This window comes from Pituophis catenifer, unplaced genomic scaffold, assembly GCF_029215685.1.
Source record: "Pituophis catenifer annectens isolate HBS135680 unplaced genomic scaffold, rPitCat1.0.hap2 SCAF_3, whole genome shotgun sequence".
NCBI lineage: Eukaryota > Metazoa > Chordata > Lepidosauria > Squamata > Colubridae > Pituophis > Pituophis catenifer.
This window is the reverse complement of record NW_027256883.1, coordinates 124,642,980-124,663,604: the sequence shown is the minus strand read 5'-3', so window position 1 is coordinate 124,663,604 and position 20,625 is coordinate 124,642,980. Positions and strand designations below refer to the sequence as shown.

Sequence of the window (20,625 nt, the reverse complement as noted above, 5' to 3'; positions counted from 1 at the left end):
CCTTTCCACAATTTATATCTTCCCATTTGTTTCCGTATTTCTCCACCTAATTTAACCATTGTTTAGTTTTCTTTTGTCCCCCTCTTTTTTCCCCCCTTTCTCCTCCAACCATTTATACCATTTCTCCCAGACTAAGTAGTATTCTGTTTCATCTTTTTCTTGTATCTCCTTTGTGAGCTTATCCATTTCCACACACTCCATAATTTTTCTAATCACCTTGTCTTCTGATGGTATGTCATTGTTTTTCCAGTTTTGGACGAAAACTATTTGTGCTGTTGTCATTATGTGAATAATTAAGTATCTTATTTCTTTTTCATATGACCCCACATTGATACTTTCTCAAATGAACTGTATGTTCAAAAATTTCATAAGCATCCTTACTACACTTAGACATGGATCACATAATTGACATATAATTGTGTCATGCTAGAAGACAAAACTCTTCTTAAATGACATCCACAGTAATCTTTGTTTAGTGACCACAATTTGGACTGGCAATTTGGTCATTAAGTGATGTGGTCACTAAATTAAACCATAACTATGCTCATGATCTTCAGCTTTTCTTTAATTTATAGCTCTGCAAATGTCATAAATATGAGGATTGGTTGGAAAGTTACTTATTCATCATCATAACTGCAAATAGAAGCTAAACTAGGCAGTTGCTATACAAGGATTGACTACCAGTATATTGTAATTTATGATACAGTAGCACATGTGTCTGTATGTGTAGTAGATTTATAAATGCAGAAGATTTGTCCCAGTTAACTGCCTCAGTTTAATCCACATCAAATATGTACTGTAATTAAATTCAGAAAAATCTCTACACTATTCTGGGTTAGACTCTTTGAAAGAATGGGATGTAAATATAATTGAGAATTATTTAGAGAGGCTTCTTCTTCTTATGTTCATGGGAGCAGACTTATCTCTGCTGTCATACATCAGAAAAGTGTGTGAATATGTCCTAAAATTTTGATAAAACACAAAGGGAATTCTAGAAATATATGTGAATCAACTTAAATATGCAGTATGAAGAAGTGGGCCATGAAAGAACTATTCTATCACCCACAAATTTATACAAAATAAAATTTAATCTGAGAGACATCCCATTTTACCATTCAGCTTGTCTCTAGCAGTGCTGACTTCTTGGATTTTTTAAATAACTTTTAATTGGCCATAGTCAGACATTTAATACTTTAATAACCAGGGCCCTGCATCACAAGCTATAATAAAAATAGTATTTTCCATATATTTTTTTTGGCAGCAGCCAAAAAAGCCAATGCAATCCTAAATTGCATTAACAGAGAGATTCAATCACGATCACATCAGGTACTATTACCACTCTATAAAGCCTTAGTAAGATCACACCTAGATTATTGCATCCAGTTTTGGTCACGACACTATAAAAAAAAAACTCTAGAAAGAGTGCAGAGAAGAGAAACCAAGATGATTAAGGGACTAGAGGCTAAAACATATGAAGAATGGTTGCAGGAACTGGGCATTGCTAGTCTAATGAAGAGATGGACCAGGGTGACATGATAGCAGTGTTCCAATATTTGAGGGACTGTCACAGAGAGGAGGGGGTCAATCCATTTTTCAAAGCACCTGAAGGCCAGACAAGAAATAATGGATGGAAACTGATCGAGGAGAGATTCAGCCTAAAATAAATAAGAAAAGAGAAATTTTCTGATTGTGAGAACAATCAACCAATGGAATAGCTTGCCTTCAGAGGTTGTGGGTGTTTCATCACTGGAAGCTTTCAAGAAGAGGCTGGACAGCCATCTGTCAGAAATGATATAGAGTCTCCTGTTTGAGCAGGTGGTTGGACTAGATTATCTATAAGGTCTCTTCCAACTCTTGTTATTCTGTTCTGTTCTATTCTATTCTAGAACAGAATTCTATTCTGTTTTGTTCTGTTCTGTTTTTGCTATGAAAGATATTGGCTTATTACCAGTACATGAAATTGCCATCTGGAAGCTTCTTATTTCTAGTACCTAATCTTTTCTCACATTTTCACCTGCTGAAGAAATCTGGTTTGCCTTAAACAAGACCATGTAAAACTATTCTTATAATTATATAATAGACAGTTCCATTATTAATGAAACTAATTTCTTTAAATATATTGCAATGATCCAACATTTACTTCATTTATCTCTGGAATGGATTGCCCACCGAGTTCAGGACAGCCCCCGACCTCCTTTCCTTCCGTCGTGAGCTGAAGACGTGGCTCTTCCGTCAACTCAACTGATCCATTGGGTGTACACTGCTATAATTTTAAACTGTTTTAATTGGGGAGTTGATTTTAATTTTTATCTTGTTGTGATTTGTATTGGAAATTGTCATTTTGTAAGCCGCCTTGAGTCCCTCAGGAGTAATAATAAATAAATAATAATAAATAATAAATTATTTATAAATAATAAATTAACAAAAGTCTTTTAAAAGGACCAGTTTGGGTTTGTTGTTCCGGGCTAGGTTATGCTATGGCAGAGGAACCCTCACTCTTTTGTCATTTTGTCAGATAGACAAAATGGCAGAGGATCACAGACAGGAGTAGGACTGGGCTCCTAGAGAGAGGTGATTTGTCTACCTGAGCCTGCAGCTGCCATGGCAAAGTGTATTCACTAAATTGGCCACCATTGTATTGTCAGCAGTTGCCCAATGATATAACCTAATTGTAGTTTTAGAAACAAACAGGGTTTTGTGGAAAGACATTGACTGATGCCTGTACCTGTTGGTGAGGAAATTGACATGAGAAGGAGAAAAGCAAAAGTGAAGAGTTAAAATTTCTGTTTAGGTTTAGAGTGAGATGGAATATAAGAAAGAATTCTGATGAAGAGAAGTTTAGATTTCGGGGGGGGGGGGATGTCATGAAAGGGAAGAGTGATCTTCCTGAAGGCAGCCAATCAGTAGGGCTATGGTTGGCAGGAAGTTGACTGAGTGCAACAGAGATGGCTAAATTGAATACAAATAAGAAGGGATAATAGAATGGATGAAAGATGAGAACCCTGGATATATTCTGGAGGTTGGAGATCTGAGTATATAATAGAGGAATTGAAGCAAAGAATGGAGATTGATTTAGTAGCAATGTAGAATCACTGCTCTGCAGATATTTGGATTTATTGGTTGAGAATAAATTAGGCTTTAGGGCAAGTTGGGATTGCTAATATACTTCCCAGTGGCACCTCTGTATAGGCTTCTTGACTTCATGAATGGATCGGCAGTAGAATTCTCTAGGCTATGGAACTGTGATATTTTAACATTTTCACTATGAAGAAGGATCAGAGGCAACCCATGAGTTCATGCTGGTCTGGTCTCATCCTGTAATGAGCTATAAGAATAACCTTGAGGAATAGAAGGAGCAGTTGCGGACTAGACAAAGGTCTTATAAATGAAATCTGAGTCCAAAGCAAGAATATAATTTGAGAAAACATCTCAGAATCGACCTTTCCTAATTCTCTAGAACCAAAAGGTGAGGAGTGGAGAAGTTCATTCAGAGTTACAGGATTCTGTTGCTGTAACTTTATAATAAAAGTAGTACTAGTACTCAAAATTTGGTTTCCTGATCTGGACTAACTCAAAGGGCTGACACATCCATAGCCTGAATCATATTGGAGGCCTGATACCTGGTTTTTATCTTAGCACTGGTGCAATATTATTTGAGAATGGAGGGAATTATTACCTGTCTCTTATTGTGGTTGGAATACTTTGTGAGATGGAGTTCATAGGGAGGATAGATGTACCAGTGTAATAGAATTACTTTGTTTACAGAGTGCAGTGAGGGTTATGATGAGCAATTCTGCTGAATGTTTAGTCACCTGTAGAAATAAAGAGGTGAGAGTGGCCCTTGATGGGATTTCACCTAAATGGCCTCTACTGGTTTAGCAATTGAGAGATACTCCTTGGTTTACTTAAGAGCTCTAGGAGGTGAAGTGAATCAGGAGATATCTAGAGCACTGTTGGTGTAAGACAAAGAATGAATCAGAGAGAAGATAAGTACTGGTAAGTGTTCAGGTATAAATGGTAATCAGAGCACCAGAATGTCAACACTTCTTCATTTTTATGGCACTTAAATAAATAATAAATAAATAAATAAATAAATAAATAAATAAATAAATAAATAAATAAATAAATAAATAAATAATTTTATTTCTATACCGCCCTTCTCCCGAAGGACTCAGGGTGGTGTACAGCCTATTAAAAACACAAAGACAAACATCAGTTAAAAATAATTAAAATTATTTTGGATGGCAAAATGCCATCCAAAACAGCAGCTTAAACTGTGAATTCTGAGGATGCAGACAAGGATCTGTATCTCACCAGCTTTCCATCTGTAGTCTGGATTGTTTTTGTTTTTTGTTTTAATTATTTTAGATGGTTCATCCTTCCCTTCCTTATTGAAGAGAGTCTCCAGTCATGTGACTAGGATATGGGTTTGGACTATGGTAAATGTATCTATGAATAAAAGGGTGATGCCACCTGTCTTGAAGAAGATGGTAGCCATCGCTTGACCTCAAAATTCTGGATATTGACCAGGCTTCCCTTTCTTGGAGGAGACCAGGAGAAAGAAATATATTTATCAATAATCATGATAGTGAGATAGCTTCATAAATGTCTTAGATCAAGTGTCACAAAAATAAAGTAGAAATATTTTTAATTTATTTTTTAAGGTTGGGGCATAATCTATTTTATAGATCTATCAGTAGTAGGGATGTGTGCACAGAAAAGCTTTATTATTTTCAAAATATGGAATCTGACATTTTATGAAGAATTCTGGATTTCTTTGAGTCTAGGTCTCAAACATTTTCATGAAGAGGGAAATAAATTTATACTCTTGATGTTAAAGAGTAGGTTCAAGAGATGTATTTATCAATTTTTAAAATGTCTATATGATGTAGGAGAAGTGCCAGAATCAGGGAGCAGAGTTAAAAGAGGGATCAGCCTGGAATCCCTACATCTCCACAAACAGTCTAACTCTTCTTGAATTCCATTGACCCTTATTTAGCTCCAAGTAGATGCTATCCGTTAATTGAGAAGATTCCTGATCTCAATTAACAAGGCTGTTTAGCAATAAATCAGTTTAATTGGACCTGTTTTTTTTGTGCCTGACAAACATACATTATCCATATTTAATAATTAATACACTGATTTCAACTAACTTTATATTATTAGCCATTTTTCTCATTGATAAAAGATAAAAAATAAAAAGCATTTCTTCTCATCTTCTGGGAACTAAAATCTGAGATACAGAAACCTCATATCAGGTTTTTAAATCAGGGATGGGCTCTAAGAACGTATTTATACCTGAGAGAATTTTTAGCCTCTTTTATTATAGTATATCAAAGCATTCCTTGCCTGGGAGTTGGGGAACAGTTTATGAAGACATATCTTAGTCAATCTCAGGTGTGGTTGGGAGCTGTCGTAGTGAAGGAAGTCTGTTTTTTTAAGAGGACCTTACATAGAAAAAATGTCAGTGTCATATTATTGCCCTTGGGGTATTTTTAATAGTTTCCTACATTCCAAACTGAGGATGATGGGAATTATAGTAAACAACATCTGGAAATATGTGAGTAACATCTACACAAGACTTTTGGATTTTCTTATCCAAATTCTTGTACAATGAGTTTTAAAGTTTGTTAAAAAAAAAGAATAGAAAGAAATCATAATGCACGTTTGGTTACTTTCATAAACATGTTTATAGTCAGAGGATCTTGCCAGGTCTTGTTACCTTAGTAAATTTGCTGATGTGGTAAGACAAGTGATGCAATGCTAAATACTAAGTTTGTTAAAGTACTGCCAATATAAAAATGATATTAATCATTTTTAATCATTCAATCATGGTAAATTAGTAGTACTAAAATCTCAGGAATGCAATTAATATATTTCACAAGGTATGGCAACACTGAAAAGGTTTAACACTTCATATTTCTACTTCTAACCAAAGTATTCAGTTACTTTTCAAAGTGCTACAAGAGGGGAAACGGCGACTGGCGAAGGGAAGGTGGGAGTAGATAGGTGGAAATTCCAAAAATTTTCCTACCTTTTCCTGTGGGCATGGCTAGGTGGGGTGGGGTCATATGATTGAGTGGGCATGGGCGTGAGTGATGTCAAGTTAGCCATGCCCACTCAGTCACATGCCCCCACCTAGCCATGCCCACCGAACTGGTAGCAAAAATTTTTGAAACCCACCACTGTAACTGTACAGGACACTGTAACTGTCATAAGTACATGCCAACTGCCAAATGTCTGAATTTTGATAATGTGACCATGAGGATGTGGCAATGATTGTAAGTGTAAAAAAAGGTCATAAGTCACTTTTTTTAGTGCCTGTATAAAACGGTCACTAAACAAATGATTGTAAGTTGAAGACTACCTGTAAGTAGTCTTACAGGTCTACCTGTAATAGACATAGACATAATTGAGCCCCATTTATAAATATTTTACATTAGTCAGAAATACTGACATGGTATAGTTATAACCACAACATGACCACAACCACAACATGACTCTAGTTCAATGTTTTTCAAACTTGGCAACTTTATGAAGTGTGGATATGGACAGATGCTGGCAGGGGAATTCTGGGAGTTGAAGTTTACATACCTTAAAGTTGCCAAACGGAGAAAAAATGATCTAGATAGATCTTGAAAAGCAAATACATTCATGGATTGACAGTAAAACTTTGACAGTCTTGGGATGCAACAGACAAAATTTGAGTGTGGACATTCTTCGAAATAACTTGAAATCTACCCTTATTTTTCCATAAAATAAGGTTTTATGTTTCTGGGAAGTTGCTGGAGAAGTTAGGGTGGGTGGGTTGGCTGATGGGAAGACTGGTGGTAGCACTGAGAAGATTGCTGGGAAGGTACTGAGGGAAATTGCCATGAATTGCTTTTTAATATGCTTTTGGTCTGGATGATTGAGTCTACATTTACATCTTGCATTTCATTTTGGGGAGAATCCCCTGCAAGAGTTAGTTCATTCCAACAGTGCTCTGGCTCTATGCCTATCCAAAAATTTTTCATTTGACTGCACACGTTACTTGGATGAGTAACGAAATGTCTCAGTTTAATAAACTTTGGTCCAGTTGCTACAATTAGCCTTTTGAGAGGGAAATGGGATATGGTATGATCTGACACTAGCAACAGTTATGGTGAACAGTTTGGGGAGTCTGTGAAGAAGTGAAGGGGCAGTTTGTGTTTTCTACAGTTCTTAGGCTTGTAGTGGATTGGGACTGTTGCTGCAGATAGTACAAGACAATGTTGTTCCAGGAGGATTATAGCAAGATGGCTGGTACAGTGCAAGTTCCTCAAGCTTGAAAAAAACCAAGTGGCCTGTTGCAGTTTTTACACATTAGGAAAATGACAGACTTTTTATACACGGGCAAAGATATCTTTTGGATTTAACTGACATTTGGGTTTAATGGACACTCTTTCCCCAGATGGCCATTAGATAGAGGTTTTGCTGTATTTGAGTTAAAGCACGGGTGTCAAACTTGCCGCATCATGTTGCCGTCATGTGATGTTTCATGACATTTTTCTCAGTTGCGGAACTGGGGTGGGCGTGGTCTGTGTATGATGCATTCAGCCCACAGGGCACTAGTTTGACACCCCTGAGTTAAAGTAGTTGATAATTCTGTTGTAAAATCTTATCTCTTTGAGGGATATTGCATAACCCCATAGAGGAGGACAAAAAAAGCATTAACTAACTAGTGGTATAATATCTTATAGAGCTATGTAATCTAAATTGAAATTGTATATAAAAAATAACATCTCTATCACGATTTTGGTGCCATGCTTTTTATTTAGATGGAAGAGAAGAACTACATTGTACTAAGTAAGCAGCTATACGACAGTATTTTACAGCACAGCATTTGAAAAAGAGAATAGAATAGCAATGCTCCAAAAAGTGGACAAGGAAGCATACAATCACTGTACAGTTCTCAACGGACGGTGCCCATTAAATTATAAATAAGCAGAAATTGGCTTTAAACAGCCAAAGAATTAAAAACATACACCAACAGTCATTTCCCCTACCCCATATAATTTCAGTAGCCATCATGACTGTCAGACTTTAAATACCTGACTCACAAATTAGGATGTTTGGCAAATTCTGTCATATAAACAATAAAAGCAATACCTTTCTTATAAAGAACCAGCACACGTGTATTATCACTGGTAAAACACGGGGCTTCTTCACAAAAACTTTTCTTTTCCCAAACAGGATATCAAATTAAGAGAAATGGTTAGTAGAAAATTTCCAACCTTAAAAATTAAAAAACCAGCAGCCTCAACCCTGTCATTACTTTCCTATTGTATAGTAAAATTTTAATATCAGGGGTCTTGACTTTTATTTGTAATATTTAGATTCTACTTTTAGACATTGCACAGAATGTTCTTCTGAAATGTAGGCAAAATTCATAATACATTCAATAATTTAAAATAACATCCTCTGCTGCTACATTTTAAAAATCATCCTGTTTAGCTAGGTGTGCAAGATTCAGTGTAGTGTATATTTTTAAAGAATGTTTCTTTTTTTTAGCAAGAATACTTTAGTTTCAAAGCTCTTACACACAATTTCTTCTTTCACCAACGTCAATTATGTCCAAACTTCTCTCTCCTAACCATAGATATACTTGAACTATCTTTAAATTAGGTGTACATTTATTTGAGTTCGCAATAAAATTTCCCTCTGCCATTAGTTGGAGGATAAGCATAGAGGGTAGAATGCATAGAACAATATCCTATTTTATACATACATATATATGTGTGTTTGTGTGTACTTTCTTTCTCACTATATATATATACAATATGTTTACATTTGGATAAAAGATGAGTTAGATATCCCTATCCTCACATGCAAGCAGCAGGAATCAACTAACCACAAATATATTTCATTTTTTATAGTTTTAACAAATATACACAAATATAACATAAATTACAGTAAAATACTGGCTGCATCTTTGAAAAAATTCGATACACAGCCCAGAAACATTGATGCTTAGTGCTGTTTAATAATTTAAAAAAAGTGTTCTCTAAATTTAGGATTTTTCATTCCTGTACATCATCTATACAAAGAACAAAAGCAAACTGTAGTGAAATACTAGTCTGAATCAAGCTTTTCAATGGGAGAAGTATACAGAACGTTTACATTTTCCTTTGCAGGACATATTATAAAATTCAAGCATAAGACAGATAGTTCAATACTGTCTAAGTTTCAACACTTTTTACAATACTGAAACAGAACCAGAGCAGTAATTCAAGTCTTTTCCTGAGAATGTGGTTCCACTTAGCTCCCCTCCCACCCCACAACTAAATTGTCTGGTGTTTGAATGTGAAAAAAGCAATAGGAAAAATAAGGGTAGATTTCAAGTTCAAATGTTGCCACCTGTTAGTTAATCAAAGTTCCAAACAGGAATTACTTTTCTAAAGTAATCAGATGCAACACAGCCCTTCATAAATACTGAAAAGATGTTCTAGTGATATTTTCATATTACATTGTAGGTTGCCCTAGTTCTTTTCAGTTAGATTTAGGTTGTCATAAATCTAACCAATGCAGTAAATTACTCAAATAAAATCAACTATATATTGTGGGAAGAAATTTAACTTTGGTCCATATAATGGGCAACATCTTGATCATAAACCAGATACACCTTTTTCTTTCTACTTCCTCCAAAAAATGAAATGTATTATTTTAACACATTTAATACTGGATTTTAAATGTCAGCAATAGTTCCCGACTTATGGATCCAATTTACGTATCTATGTTGGCTTGTATACAATTAGTATTGTTTTATTTATGTGGAGTTTGTTTCCTTATAGCTGGGAGAATCTGTGCAAAATTACAGGATGCAATTTAAGCAGAAGCTTGGGCAGAACTGAAGAATGGAGGCCTGTTTAGAAGAAAATAAGGATGGAAAAAAGTCTACCAGTGCATACGTTTTCATTTCATGCTACCCTGGATCAGTGCCATGATGGATTGTTAAGTATAAGGATGTCTTCACAACATTAATAGACACCACATTTCCCTATTAGAGCTTAAGACATGCTAGCAACAATCCTGCATATGTCTTACAAGATGTGCTTCAAAAAAAAAAAAAAAAAATCAGAGTTAAAAAGTTTTGCTAAGCTTAATTTTATTGTGAATCAGGCTTGTACCCTTTGTTATTTGCAGGTTATTAATAAAATAATAATAATAACATCTGCCTATTCCCAGGTCCTTGGGAAGGACTTGATAGGTGGATAAAAATGTCAAATCCAGTCTAAACATCTGGCTGATGGTGTGACCAACCATAATAATAATAATAATAATGGTGTGGCATGTAAGACACAATAGTCCAGTAAAGTTATAAAGAACAGAAGCAAATCCCAAAACAAGCATTAACAGTATAAGGCAGTAAATGTAAAACTTTTAAAACTTCAGTCTCATAAGTGTGCAAACATTCAGAGAGCTGCAGAACTGAGGAAAGAAACACCACATATGATGAGTAAACAACTAAAATCCCCAGGTGTGAATCCATTGTTCATGATGCACAACACCCAAGTGTCAGTTTTCTGCAAGACTTCAACACTGTGTTTACATTCCAGTTGGCAACGACAACAGAGCTTGTTCTTCAAAGAAGCCTTGTTACCAAATCGGAGTCTATTTAGTAATAGACAGCAAATATGAAGTGCAAGTTTGCCCCAATTGCCTAAAGCAAGAAATAACTTCCCACAGGTAGCTATGTCTTTGAAGATGAGAGCTTTTTGGGAGTTACTGGTCTCTTACTCTGCCATAAATGGCTATGAATAGTAATTGCATCAACGCTTGCGGAGAGTGTTTTCGCAGGTATGTGGCTGAACTGCTTCCTGTCAGAGTTATACTTAAACAGCCCCTCGATCATTCTCTTAGTGATTAATCTGGGGCCTATCCCAGTCAGTTTATTGATCTCTTCAGTTTCGGGGCAGTATGTATATAAAGATCGGAACTGGCAGCCGGAGTCCCGGAAGAGGATAAGGAAGTTGTTGGCATTTGATTTCTCCATTTCCTTCAGGGAATAAATGAGAAAAGAAAGTTCTTACTGTGGCAAAGATAAAAATGCACTCGAATGCTTTTAAGTACAAGGGATTTTTCCTGAACTTTAGAAAAGGATTCCAGGTTCAAGATGTGAATTAAAACAGTCACTGTTATTAAATGAGGTTTGAGATATCAGATGCACAAAAGAGCTAACAACAAATAGTTTGGGATCTCTTAAATTACTTGTAATAATTGATAGAATAAACTAATGTGTTAAGTTGTGAATGTTTGCCATCATTTATAAAGTAAACAAGCAATAGACATGCTTGTGTGAATAAACATGTAAAAACAGTACTCTATTAAAGGGTTTAATTAGATAGCACCATTAGTTTTTCATATCTAGGTGATTAAGGGGTAGTCACTCTCTATCAGCCCACCTCACAGGATTGTTGTTCTGAGGAAAATAGGATATTTAAAAATATTAAGACCATTATTTTTCTTATGGCAGCCTATCTATTAAATAATAGCTTGAATTATCTAGTTACTCCTCTAATGCCACATATTACAGTCCCAGCTTTAGATTTGAACTTTTCTCCTTTTATTTCTTTGTAGATTAGTCTTACCTCTAGTATTTTATTCTTCTGTCCTTCATTTACTTTTCCAGCCAGACAACAATGGGCAAGTGCATTTTGGATGATATGCTTGTTGGATTTTGCACTGGGTTCTTTGTAGAGCTTTGGTCCTAATTTTTTAAAAAAGGAGAGAGAGGAAGAAGACATCAAAAAAGATCAATATGATTTAGAAAAACAAGCCTTAAATACCATGATCATTCATTCAAATTCCATAGTCACCTATCTTAGCCAAATGACTCTGGGCAGCTTACAATTCTAAAACTATAAAACAGTTAAGACAACTAAAAACAATAAAAACACCCCCAAAATAAATACATAGAGCAGCCAAGATAGTTAACAAACTAACAGTAAAGCAAGAAACAGGGTTTTTAGTACATTCAAAACTCCAGGCACTGATGAAAGCCATCATACCACCAAAATGAATGGTATGATCTGGGGCCTCTGAAAATTGTAAAAAAAAGAAGAAAGGGTGGGGGGGGGGCTGGTGGGACTCGCATGTGGATTAAGGATTATGATTTTCTTACCTGTATCATCCATAAAAATGTATGATTCCTGGATAAAAGTGGAGAAATATGATTCCAATGGAAGTAATCGCTAGCCATATTGCAATATGTCTAGCACAATTTGCAGTTAAGTGGAAAATTGGTGAAGATGAAGCAGGGGGGGGATTACCATTCTTCTCGGTTGAAAACCAAACATGTGCTCACCTGCTGAAATGGATTAATTCAACATTTTCTCCTTGGGATAATTTGGTTTTCCAAGGATTTTCCTTCACACTACAGTTGTAACACCAACCTGTGTATTCTGTAGCAGAAGCTACTGAAGAAGTAGTTGATGCATTTTCCCAGTCTTTTTCCCCATTACGACTACCACAACAACTTGGAGATAAGAAACCTTCCACGGACTCAGATCTAAAGTAAGACCATAAACAGAAAACATATTGTGCTTAAAGCCAAAAAACATACGTGGAAATTGCTAAAGGTAATTATAACAAAATAACAGAATAGCAGAGTTGGAAGGGACCTTGGAGACCTTCTAGCCCAACCCCCTGCTCAGGCAGGAAGACCTATACCAGTGATGGGTAACCTTTTTGCCATCATGTGCCAAAAGCGGGGGGAGTATGGTGGGCGAGCGGTAGCGCACACACATGCCCACACCCATAATTCAATGTGCCTCGCTCCCCTGCACATTCGTACGTGACCCCCTGTGTTTCCCCCACTTTTGGCATGCGATGGCACAGTGGGCCCGGTACACCATTTTTCGCCCTCCCCAGGCTCCTAGAAAGTCTCTGGAGCCCGGGGAGAGTGAAAAACAGATCTTCCCCATCCCCCCAGAGGCCCTCTGGAGGCCGGAAACAGCTTGTTTCCTGACTTCCGGTGGGCCCTGAAGGCTTGAAAGTCAGCTGGCTGGCGCATGCATATGCACTGGAGCTGAGCTAGGGCAACACTCATGTGCCCACAGATATGGCTCCGTGTGCCATAGGTTCGCCATCACGGGCCTATACCATTTCAGACAAATGGTACTCCAATCTCCTCTTAAAAACTTCCAGTGTTGGAGCACCTACAACTTCTGGAGGCAAGTTGTTCCACTGATTGTTCTAACTGTCAGGAAATTTCTCCTTAGTTCTAGTTTGGTTCCTCCTTGATTAGTTTCCATCCATTGCTTCTTGTCCTGCATTCTGGTGCTTTAGAAAATAGGTTGACCCCCTTTTCTTTGTGGTAGCCCCTTCAATATTGGAATACTGCTATCATGTAAATAAATATATAAATATGAGAGATATCTCTTATATAGCAGAAAAGGCTCTTCTCCTTGAACCTGCCTGCCGGAATTCCTTAGCAAACAGGGTCCATATTCAAGACTTCTACTGGCAGCTGACCTCTTCTACTGATTAGTACCAATGGGGTGAGATGGGTCCTCAGATACCCTGGACCATGTTGTATAGAGCTTTAAAAGTAATAACCAACATCTTGAATTGGACCCAGAAGCAAACAGGTAACCAATGCAGCTCACGCATCAGCAGCATTATACATTCCACTTTAGGGAGGGGGGGGGAGGAGCCGAACCAGTGCAATATTAGTAACAAGAACTTGACTGCCTGAATGAGCTTTCCCATTCCCTCCCCTTATCTTTGTGAGAACTAGGGAGGGTCTTTTCTGAGACATTTACTCAGGTTACATTTCTGTCCTGGACTCAGGCCCCTTTTATCTGGCTGTTGCCTTGCTAGTAGCTCTTCCTTCTGTTTCTCAAGGCCATTCCCTCTTCCCTCTACATGGTGCCACTGTGAAGCAATGTGATCATAGGAACAGATCCATTATTTGTACCAGTAGAACCACAGTCACTGATTTCTTGATTATATACTATGAATAGCATTGTGCTAGGCTTTTAAGATTATTTCTATAAGAAACAGAATTGTAAATTGAAATTTTACCTTGGTGTCCTCTTGCCTGATTGCATACTCTCATTGTCTGCTGTGTTTAATGATGCAAGAGAAAGGCTCGATACTGAGAAAAAGAAATAAAAAACATTGACACAGTGGGTTATAAACTTGTATAAAAACAAGGGAGTTTAAAATACAGGTAATCCCCGGGTTACAAGCGTTTGAAGTTTTGCGATAAGCAACCCCTAGTGTTTATGAACAAGTCCCAAAACTACGAATCTTGCAGCACCATGGCAGTTGTTCGCCCTTATGAACAACTGCAGAGGCTCTGCAACATTCGTTCTGAACATTGCCGGCCAAATTGGAGCTTCCGAGGGGCAGTTCCACCCCTCCAATGCTCCGTTGGGGCCTCCAGAGGCCTTGCCCACCCCGTTGTAGGTCGAAATGGAGCTTCTGAGGGGCAGATCCCTCAGAAGCTCCATTTCAGCCTGTAACATGCCAGGCGAGACCTCTGAAGGCCTAAACGGAGCTGCAGAGGGGCTCATGAGGCTGAGAGGCTGGAGGGAGGCTGCTTGCTAGATCTTCGTATTGTAAGTGACCTGATGCGGCAGGTTGGGTGGGGAAAGCAATTGTGGGGAGCATGAGGTATTTCAGTGGTCTTAGGCAGGTGGCCTGTTCCATCACTAGACCCCCCCCGGCCTTCCCCACCCTGAAATACCTCCTGTGCACTTAATGAGCCTTGCATTCAATTAGTGAATGTGTGGGCGAAAGGAAGGAGTGATCCCGTTCAACCTACGAGATTCACTCTCACGAATCCTCGGGTTACGAATGGAATGGGCAGGCTCCATTACATTTGTAATTCTAGGACTACCTATAATCAAGATATATCCTGCAAACTATCCATAAGGGAAGCTGTCTTGGTATTTAATAATTACTTAATTATTACTTTCTCTGCTACCATCAGGAGAACACTGAAGAACAATGGCGTGCGTGGCAGGCTTGAAGGAGAAAGCCACTACTCTCCAAAGAGAACATTGTTGCCTATCTACCATTCACGAAAGACCACAAGGAAAAGCCAGAAGGCTATTTATTGAATAATGTTCTTTGCATGGATGAAACCAAAAGAGATTTTTTTTGGCTTTAATGAATTGTTGCTTGGGGATGGGGTTACTGAAAGCAAAGGTTTGCATACTTTTATCACTCACAAATAAGTAACATTGGATCATTTTCATTAACAAATAAGTGAACACATAAAAGAAAAAAGTAGAACGGGTTTATGAAAGAAAGAAAAAAATAGCACAGGTTTAAGAGGGTTTATATTCCCTGGATTAATAGATCCTAGAAAATTATATCCTTTAACCCAAGGGGAAAGAGCCGTGGTGGCACAGTGGTTAGAATGCAGTATTGCAGGCTAGTTCTGCTGCCTGCTGGCTGCCTGCAATTTGGCAGTTCGAATCTCACCAGGCTCAAAGTGGACTCAGCCTTCCATTCTTCTGACGTAGGTAAAATGAGGACCCAGATTGTTGGGGGCAATATGCTGACTCTGTAAACTGCTTAGAGAGGGCTGTAAAAACACTGTGAAGCAGTATATGAGTCAAAGTGCTCTTGCTCTTGCTTTGTGCTAGGGGCACAAATACAGTATGTCTTCTTCTGGAAGAAATTATTACCTGGAGGACCTTTGATTGGCGTTTTAGGTGACTCAATGTGATCCCTATGAATGGATTTTGGACGTGCCTTCTTTTGTTTGGAAAAATGAGGCCGATGTTTTAAGACAATGTCCATGTCTTCCATTAGTTTCAGTTGCTTTCGCCTCATATATTCCTGTTTAATATAATCTCGTCGTGCTCTTTCATCTTCCTTCTTCTGACGTTCTTCCTCAGACTTCCTCCTTGAAATTTCAATATCATGGTTATTAAATCCTATTTCATAAGAACACTGCTGATGATCACAAGTGATGCATAAAATACCAGGCCACATTTAATTTTCAAGTGCTGGTATAAATTTAGCTTATATTATGTGCTTAATTTAAGGTCTGTGTGAACATTCACACTCATACACTGGCCCAGCAGCATTGCATTTAAATACATACTAAACAATTCATGACCTATTGAGATCTCCTCCCAAGACATATTTTCCTTACCAGATACCTCAATGCCTTCAACAGTGACAGAACTTCCTATAGGTGGCACCTTCCGCCTACAATGTTAGCAAAACTGAACAGGAATCTATCACTGCAGTGTTGGAAATATAACTTAGCACTATGATCTTTTTATCACATGTGGTGGTTATGTACAAAAGCCAGGAAATTTTGACGTCAGATAAAGACATGGTCGGAAGAGATGCTAGACCAAAACATAGATTTGAAACCAGAACTATTCCTACTAGGAATTATAAAAGAGAAATATAGCAAAGGATTGATATACTTAATGGTGCATGTCATAACAGCAGCAAGATTGGTTTATGCGCAATACTGGAAAAATGAAGAAATCCCCCCAGAAGAAGAAATAATAAAGAAAATCTTGGTCTGTGCAGAAATGGGCAGGCTGACACTAGAACTCAAAAATAAAGGCGAGACAGAATACTATGAAAACTGGAATAAACTGTATCGATGGTTGGAAAGGAGGAAAAGGAGTCGGAACAGAAAAGATTTAGGGTTTGTAGAACTGAAATTGGACAATATTTAGACAAATATACAAATGAGGACAAGGGATATGTTTATCAAAGTAGCAATGTATGATAAGTATTTGTTGTTATTGTATTTATTTATTTATTTATTTATTTATTTATTTATTTATTTATTTATTTATTTATTTATTTATTTAATTTTTATACCGCCCTTCTCCCGAAGGACTCAGGGCAGTGAACAGTCAAAATAACATACATATAAAATGTGAAATAAAGCAATTTAAAATAATTAAACCAATTTGGCTCATCAGTTAAGAATCTTCAGCATAAAAATTTAGAACAATTAGAAGAAATTTATGCTAGCCCGGCTTGGTGAAACAGAAAGGTCTTAAAGGTTATGTAAAAAATATGTATGGAAATGGCAAAACCAGGATGGTCACACTGTGTCCAATGTTTTTAATGTTTATTTAATAAAAAACTTTTTAAAAAACCAGTGACAGAACTTCTAATGTTCTGCCTTCACTGGAAAAGTTGGGATACATTCAGAGATTTATCTGCCTTGAAAATAGCCCAGCCAGATATCAGCACAGGAAATATTTTAAGACAGTTTGTATTATGTCATTAACTGTTTGATGTTATTTTTTATGTTAGAAATCCATTATAAAATTTGCCAAATTTCAATTCCACAGGATTCATGGGCCTCAGATTTTAGACGCATTCTGTAAATTAGCCCATTTGAAGTATCTTGGCTCAAAAAGTGTTGCATTATGATGCATCATTTAATCCACTTAAAGGTTACAGGAACAACAGCTTTAGTAGTACTGTCTATAGATTCAGACAGTCCCTTAAGAGCCAATTTTTACAAATTATGCATTGTGATATAAATCAGTGAATACCTATGACCATGATGGCGAATCTATGGAACGCATGCCGGAGGTGGCACACAGTGCCCTCTCTGTGGGTATGTGAGCCGTCGCCCCAGCTTCACTCCACATGCAAATAGGCGTCCCACCGGCCAGATGGTCTTTGAGTCTCTGCCACGCATGCACGGGAGAAGGGCACATGCAGGGGGTGCATGCGGGGGGCCGCGTGCTCAAGAGCGGGGGTGGGGGTGCATGCTTGAGGTTGTGCATGCATTGCATTTTGGGGGTTTGGGTGTGCATGCACACACACTTTGGGCACTCGGTCCAAAAAGGTTAGCCATCACTGATCTATGAGAATCATATTATTTGTTTTGCATAAGAGTTCTGTTAAAGAGAAATGAGTTATTTGAAATATTGTATTTTTTTAATTGGGTATAAAATACATTTTGGAATACTGAATTTTCCATGTGGAAGCATATGATTACTTTGCAATCAGACAGATACTGGATAAAAAAAAAACTTCTTAAAAGTTGGCATGCAGAAGAACAGAAAATGGTGTGGGGCAGCCATCTCAAATTTGTTGCGTTCTAGCCAACTATTTTGACTGGAGATTATGGGAACTGAAGAGCAGTACATCTTAAATTCATTATGTTGATGACAATTTCCCTAATACATTAAGCAGATTTCAGTTTGAGAAAAGTGAGGGAATTAGTTGGTAAACTGAAATAGAAAGTATTATGGGTTTTTAAAGAAAAAGGAACGTTTATAAAATAAATTTGCTAAATATACATGGAAATAATGATAAATAAATATGTTTCTTGTGAAGAATTTGAAAATAAATGCATGGATCAAGGTTAGAAATAAAGAAGCCATGGCTTCTTTTGATGTGCACAATTTTTGAGCTTTCATCCTTCATTTTGAGAGAGTGTCCTTGACACTGAAATAATCTATTTTTGATTTTTAAACATGAATAGCTCCCCAGAACATCTGAATGTGGAATCTTTGATTTTTTAAAACTGTTATTAATACGGAATTAAGCTATGCACAAGATTAAAGGCAAAAGGAGAAGGGGACAGCAGAGGATGAGATGGTTAGATAATGTCATCAATGCAATGAAAATAAATTTGGGCAAACACCAGGAGACAATGGAGGATAGGGGACCCTGTTATGCTATGGTCCATGGGGTCACAAAGAGTCAATCATGACTTAGTGACTGAACAACAACAAGAAGAAGAAGTTTGAAAATGACCCAGAAGATGTTCTTTACAGTAAAATCACTGTCTTTTTTTCAGGCTTCTATCAAGCAGATTAAGAAGAGGTACTGATGCTTTTGAACGTTGATGTTGAGAATAGCACGGCAGCCAAAAACCAATGAACCATGAAACAAATCAACCCAGAGTTCTCACTTGGGGCATAAATGACCAGGCTCAAAATAGCTTCATACAGTATATGAAGGCCTACTTCTCTAGAGATGGTTCTATTGTCACCATAGGAGGAAGAAAAGAGAAGAGAGTGACTAGCAGTTAGGTGGATTGGCTCAATTACAGAGTGATAGATGCGCCCTTAGAGGATCAGAAAGACCTTGAAAGGGGCAGATCATCATGGAGAAAATCTATCTGTTAGTGAGGGGTCATTAACAGTCAAGGACTTGACACATAATCAATATAAGCCTAATGAATCAACTTTAATAAGTTAATGCAAATCTTAACATGGAAACTTGAAAGAAATGACCTGATTTAATGAACAGCAGAGAGATGTTATGATTACATTAATTCAAGGTCCAATCACTTCTGAATAATTTTCTAAGCATGCACAGTCCTAGTGAGAATAACCAGAATAAAATGATTGCTTTAGATCCTAATTTGTTCAATAACTACAATTTTAAAATTTCAAAGTTCTCTGGTTGCTGACATATGTGGCTAGTGCTGCCAGATTTCTACTCCTGTTTAAAAATAGTAAAGGAAATATAGAATATGCAACCTTGAGTATAATGTGCTCTGATGATGAGGCAAAAAAAAAAAAATCAAACTTGCCTGATATCTTTAAACCTGTCCATTATTTAAAAACCGTCACCATGCTGAGGGCGTGGTGATACATTCCAGCCTTATTTAATCACAAGTACTTGATCAGACATATACAATATATTAATATTAATTACTATATCACTCATGTTTAGTCACTGTATTTTTTCTTCTATTCCTGATATACAATAAATTGAGTCTTACAGAAGTCTGTAAAAACTGACTTCTTTGTAAGTAAATTATGTGAAATTTTACTTGATTAATGAGGCTAATAATAAAGGTGGTGATTTTAATAGACCAAACTTTAAAAAGCAATATTTTTTTTCAGAACTATCGTGTATGCATTTAATCTTACTTTGTTTCTTCTTTCTTATGCTCCATCTCTGCTTCCAACTGCTGCTTTCGAAGTAAAGTTTCTCTTTCTCTTCTCAATCGCTTCTCCAATAATGCTGCTCGTTTCACGGCCATGTCATTTTCTGGTTTTTGATCATCCTAGTAGCAATAAATAACATTTTGAAATTATCATTTAAGGTCCTGACAGGGCAACATATTGACCTCATATAATTGCCATACCACTTCCCCACTTGTGCTAGAAAATTTGAAATGAAAACTACCCTATTCCCACCTTGTTTTGCCCACAAAAAGTTCAAAATAAGGTGCGTTAAACAAACATAATGTTTTTTTTAATTCTTGCCCCTTTAAACTTGTTATTCTCTGGAAAGGTGCCCATGATCTTAAGTACAGTTCCACACAGAATCAGGAGACAGTATTAGTTTGAACACAGCTGGAAAACCTAACCATCAAAGAAACAAAATCTGTGTTATTTTAGAATTAATCTATTCTAAAATTCTTGTTTTCCCCAAACATCCTAAATGTAATATGAGCTTTGAAAAACTACTATAAAGAGCAATACAGGTAGTCCTCAACTTATAATTATTTGTGTAGTAACTGTTTGAAGTTACAATGGCGCTGAAAGAAGTGACTTATGACTGTTTTTCACACTTACGACTGTTGTAGCATCCTCATAGTCACATGATCAAAATTCAATCAATTGGCAACTGGCATGTATTTATGATATTTACACTGTCTCAGGATCATGTGAACATCATTTGTAACCTTTC

The 20,625-nt window shown here is 37.0% G+C and overlaps 1 protein-coding gene across 1 annotated transcript in view; it reads right to left on the bottom strand.

Annotated features, from left to right (window-relative positions):
- Positions 1–10,711: 10,711 nt before the first annotated feature.
- Positions 10,712–20,625, bottom strand: part of CAMSAP2 (calmodulin regulated spectrin associated protein family member 2) — an 81,599-nt gene continuing 71,685 nt past the window's right edge. The window contains exons 13-18 of the mRNA XM_070939326.1: positions 19,860–19,996; positions 15,663–15,883; positions 14,047–14,119; positions 12,414–12,529; positions 11,610–11,728; positions 10,712–11,017 (exon numbers count right to left, since the gene is read on the bottom strand). Of these exons, the coding sequence (XP_070795427.1) occupies positions 10,712–11,017; positions 11,610–11,728; positions 12,414–12,529; positions 14,047–14,119; positions 15,663–15,883; positions 19,860–19,996 (972 nt within the window). The remainder of the gene's footprint in view (positions 11,018–11,609; positions 11,729–12,413; positions 12,530–14,046; positions 14,120–15,662; positions 15,884–19,859; positions 19,997–20,625) is intronic.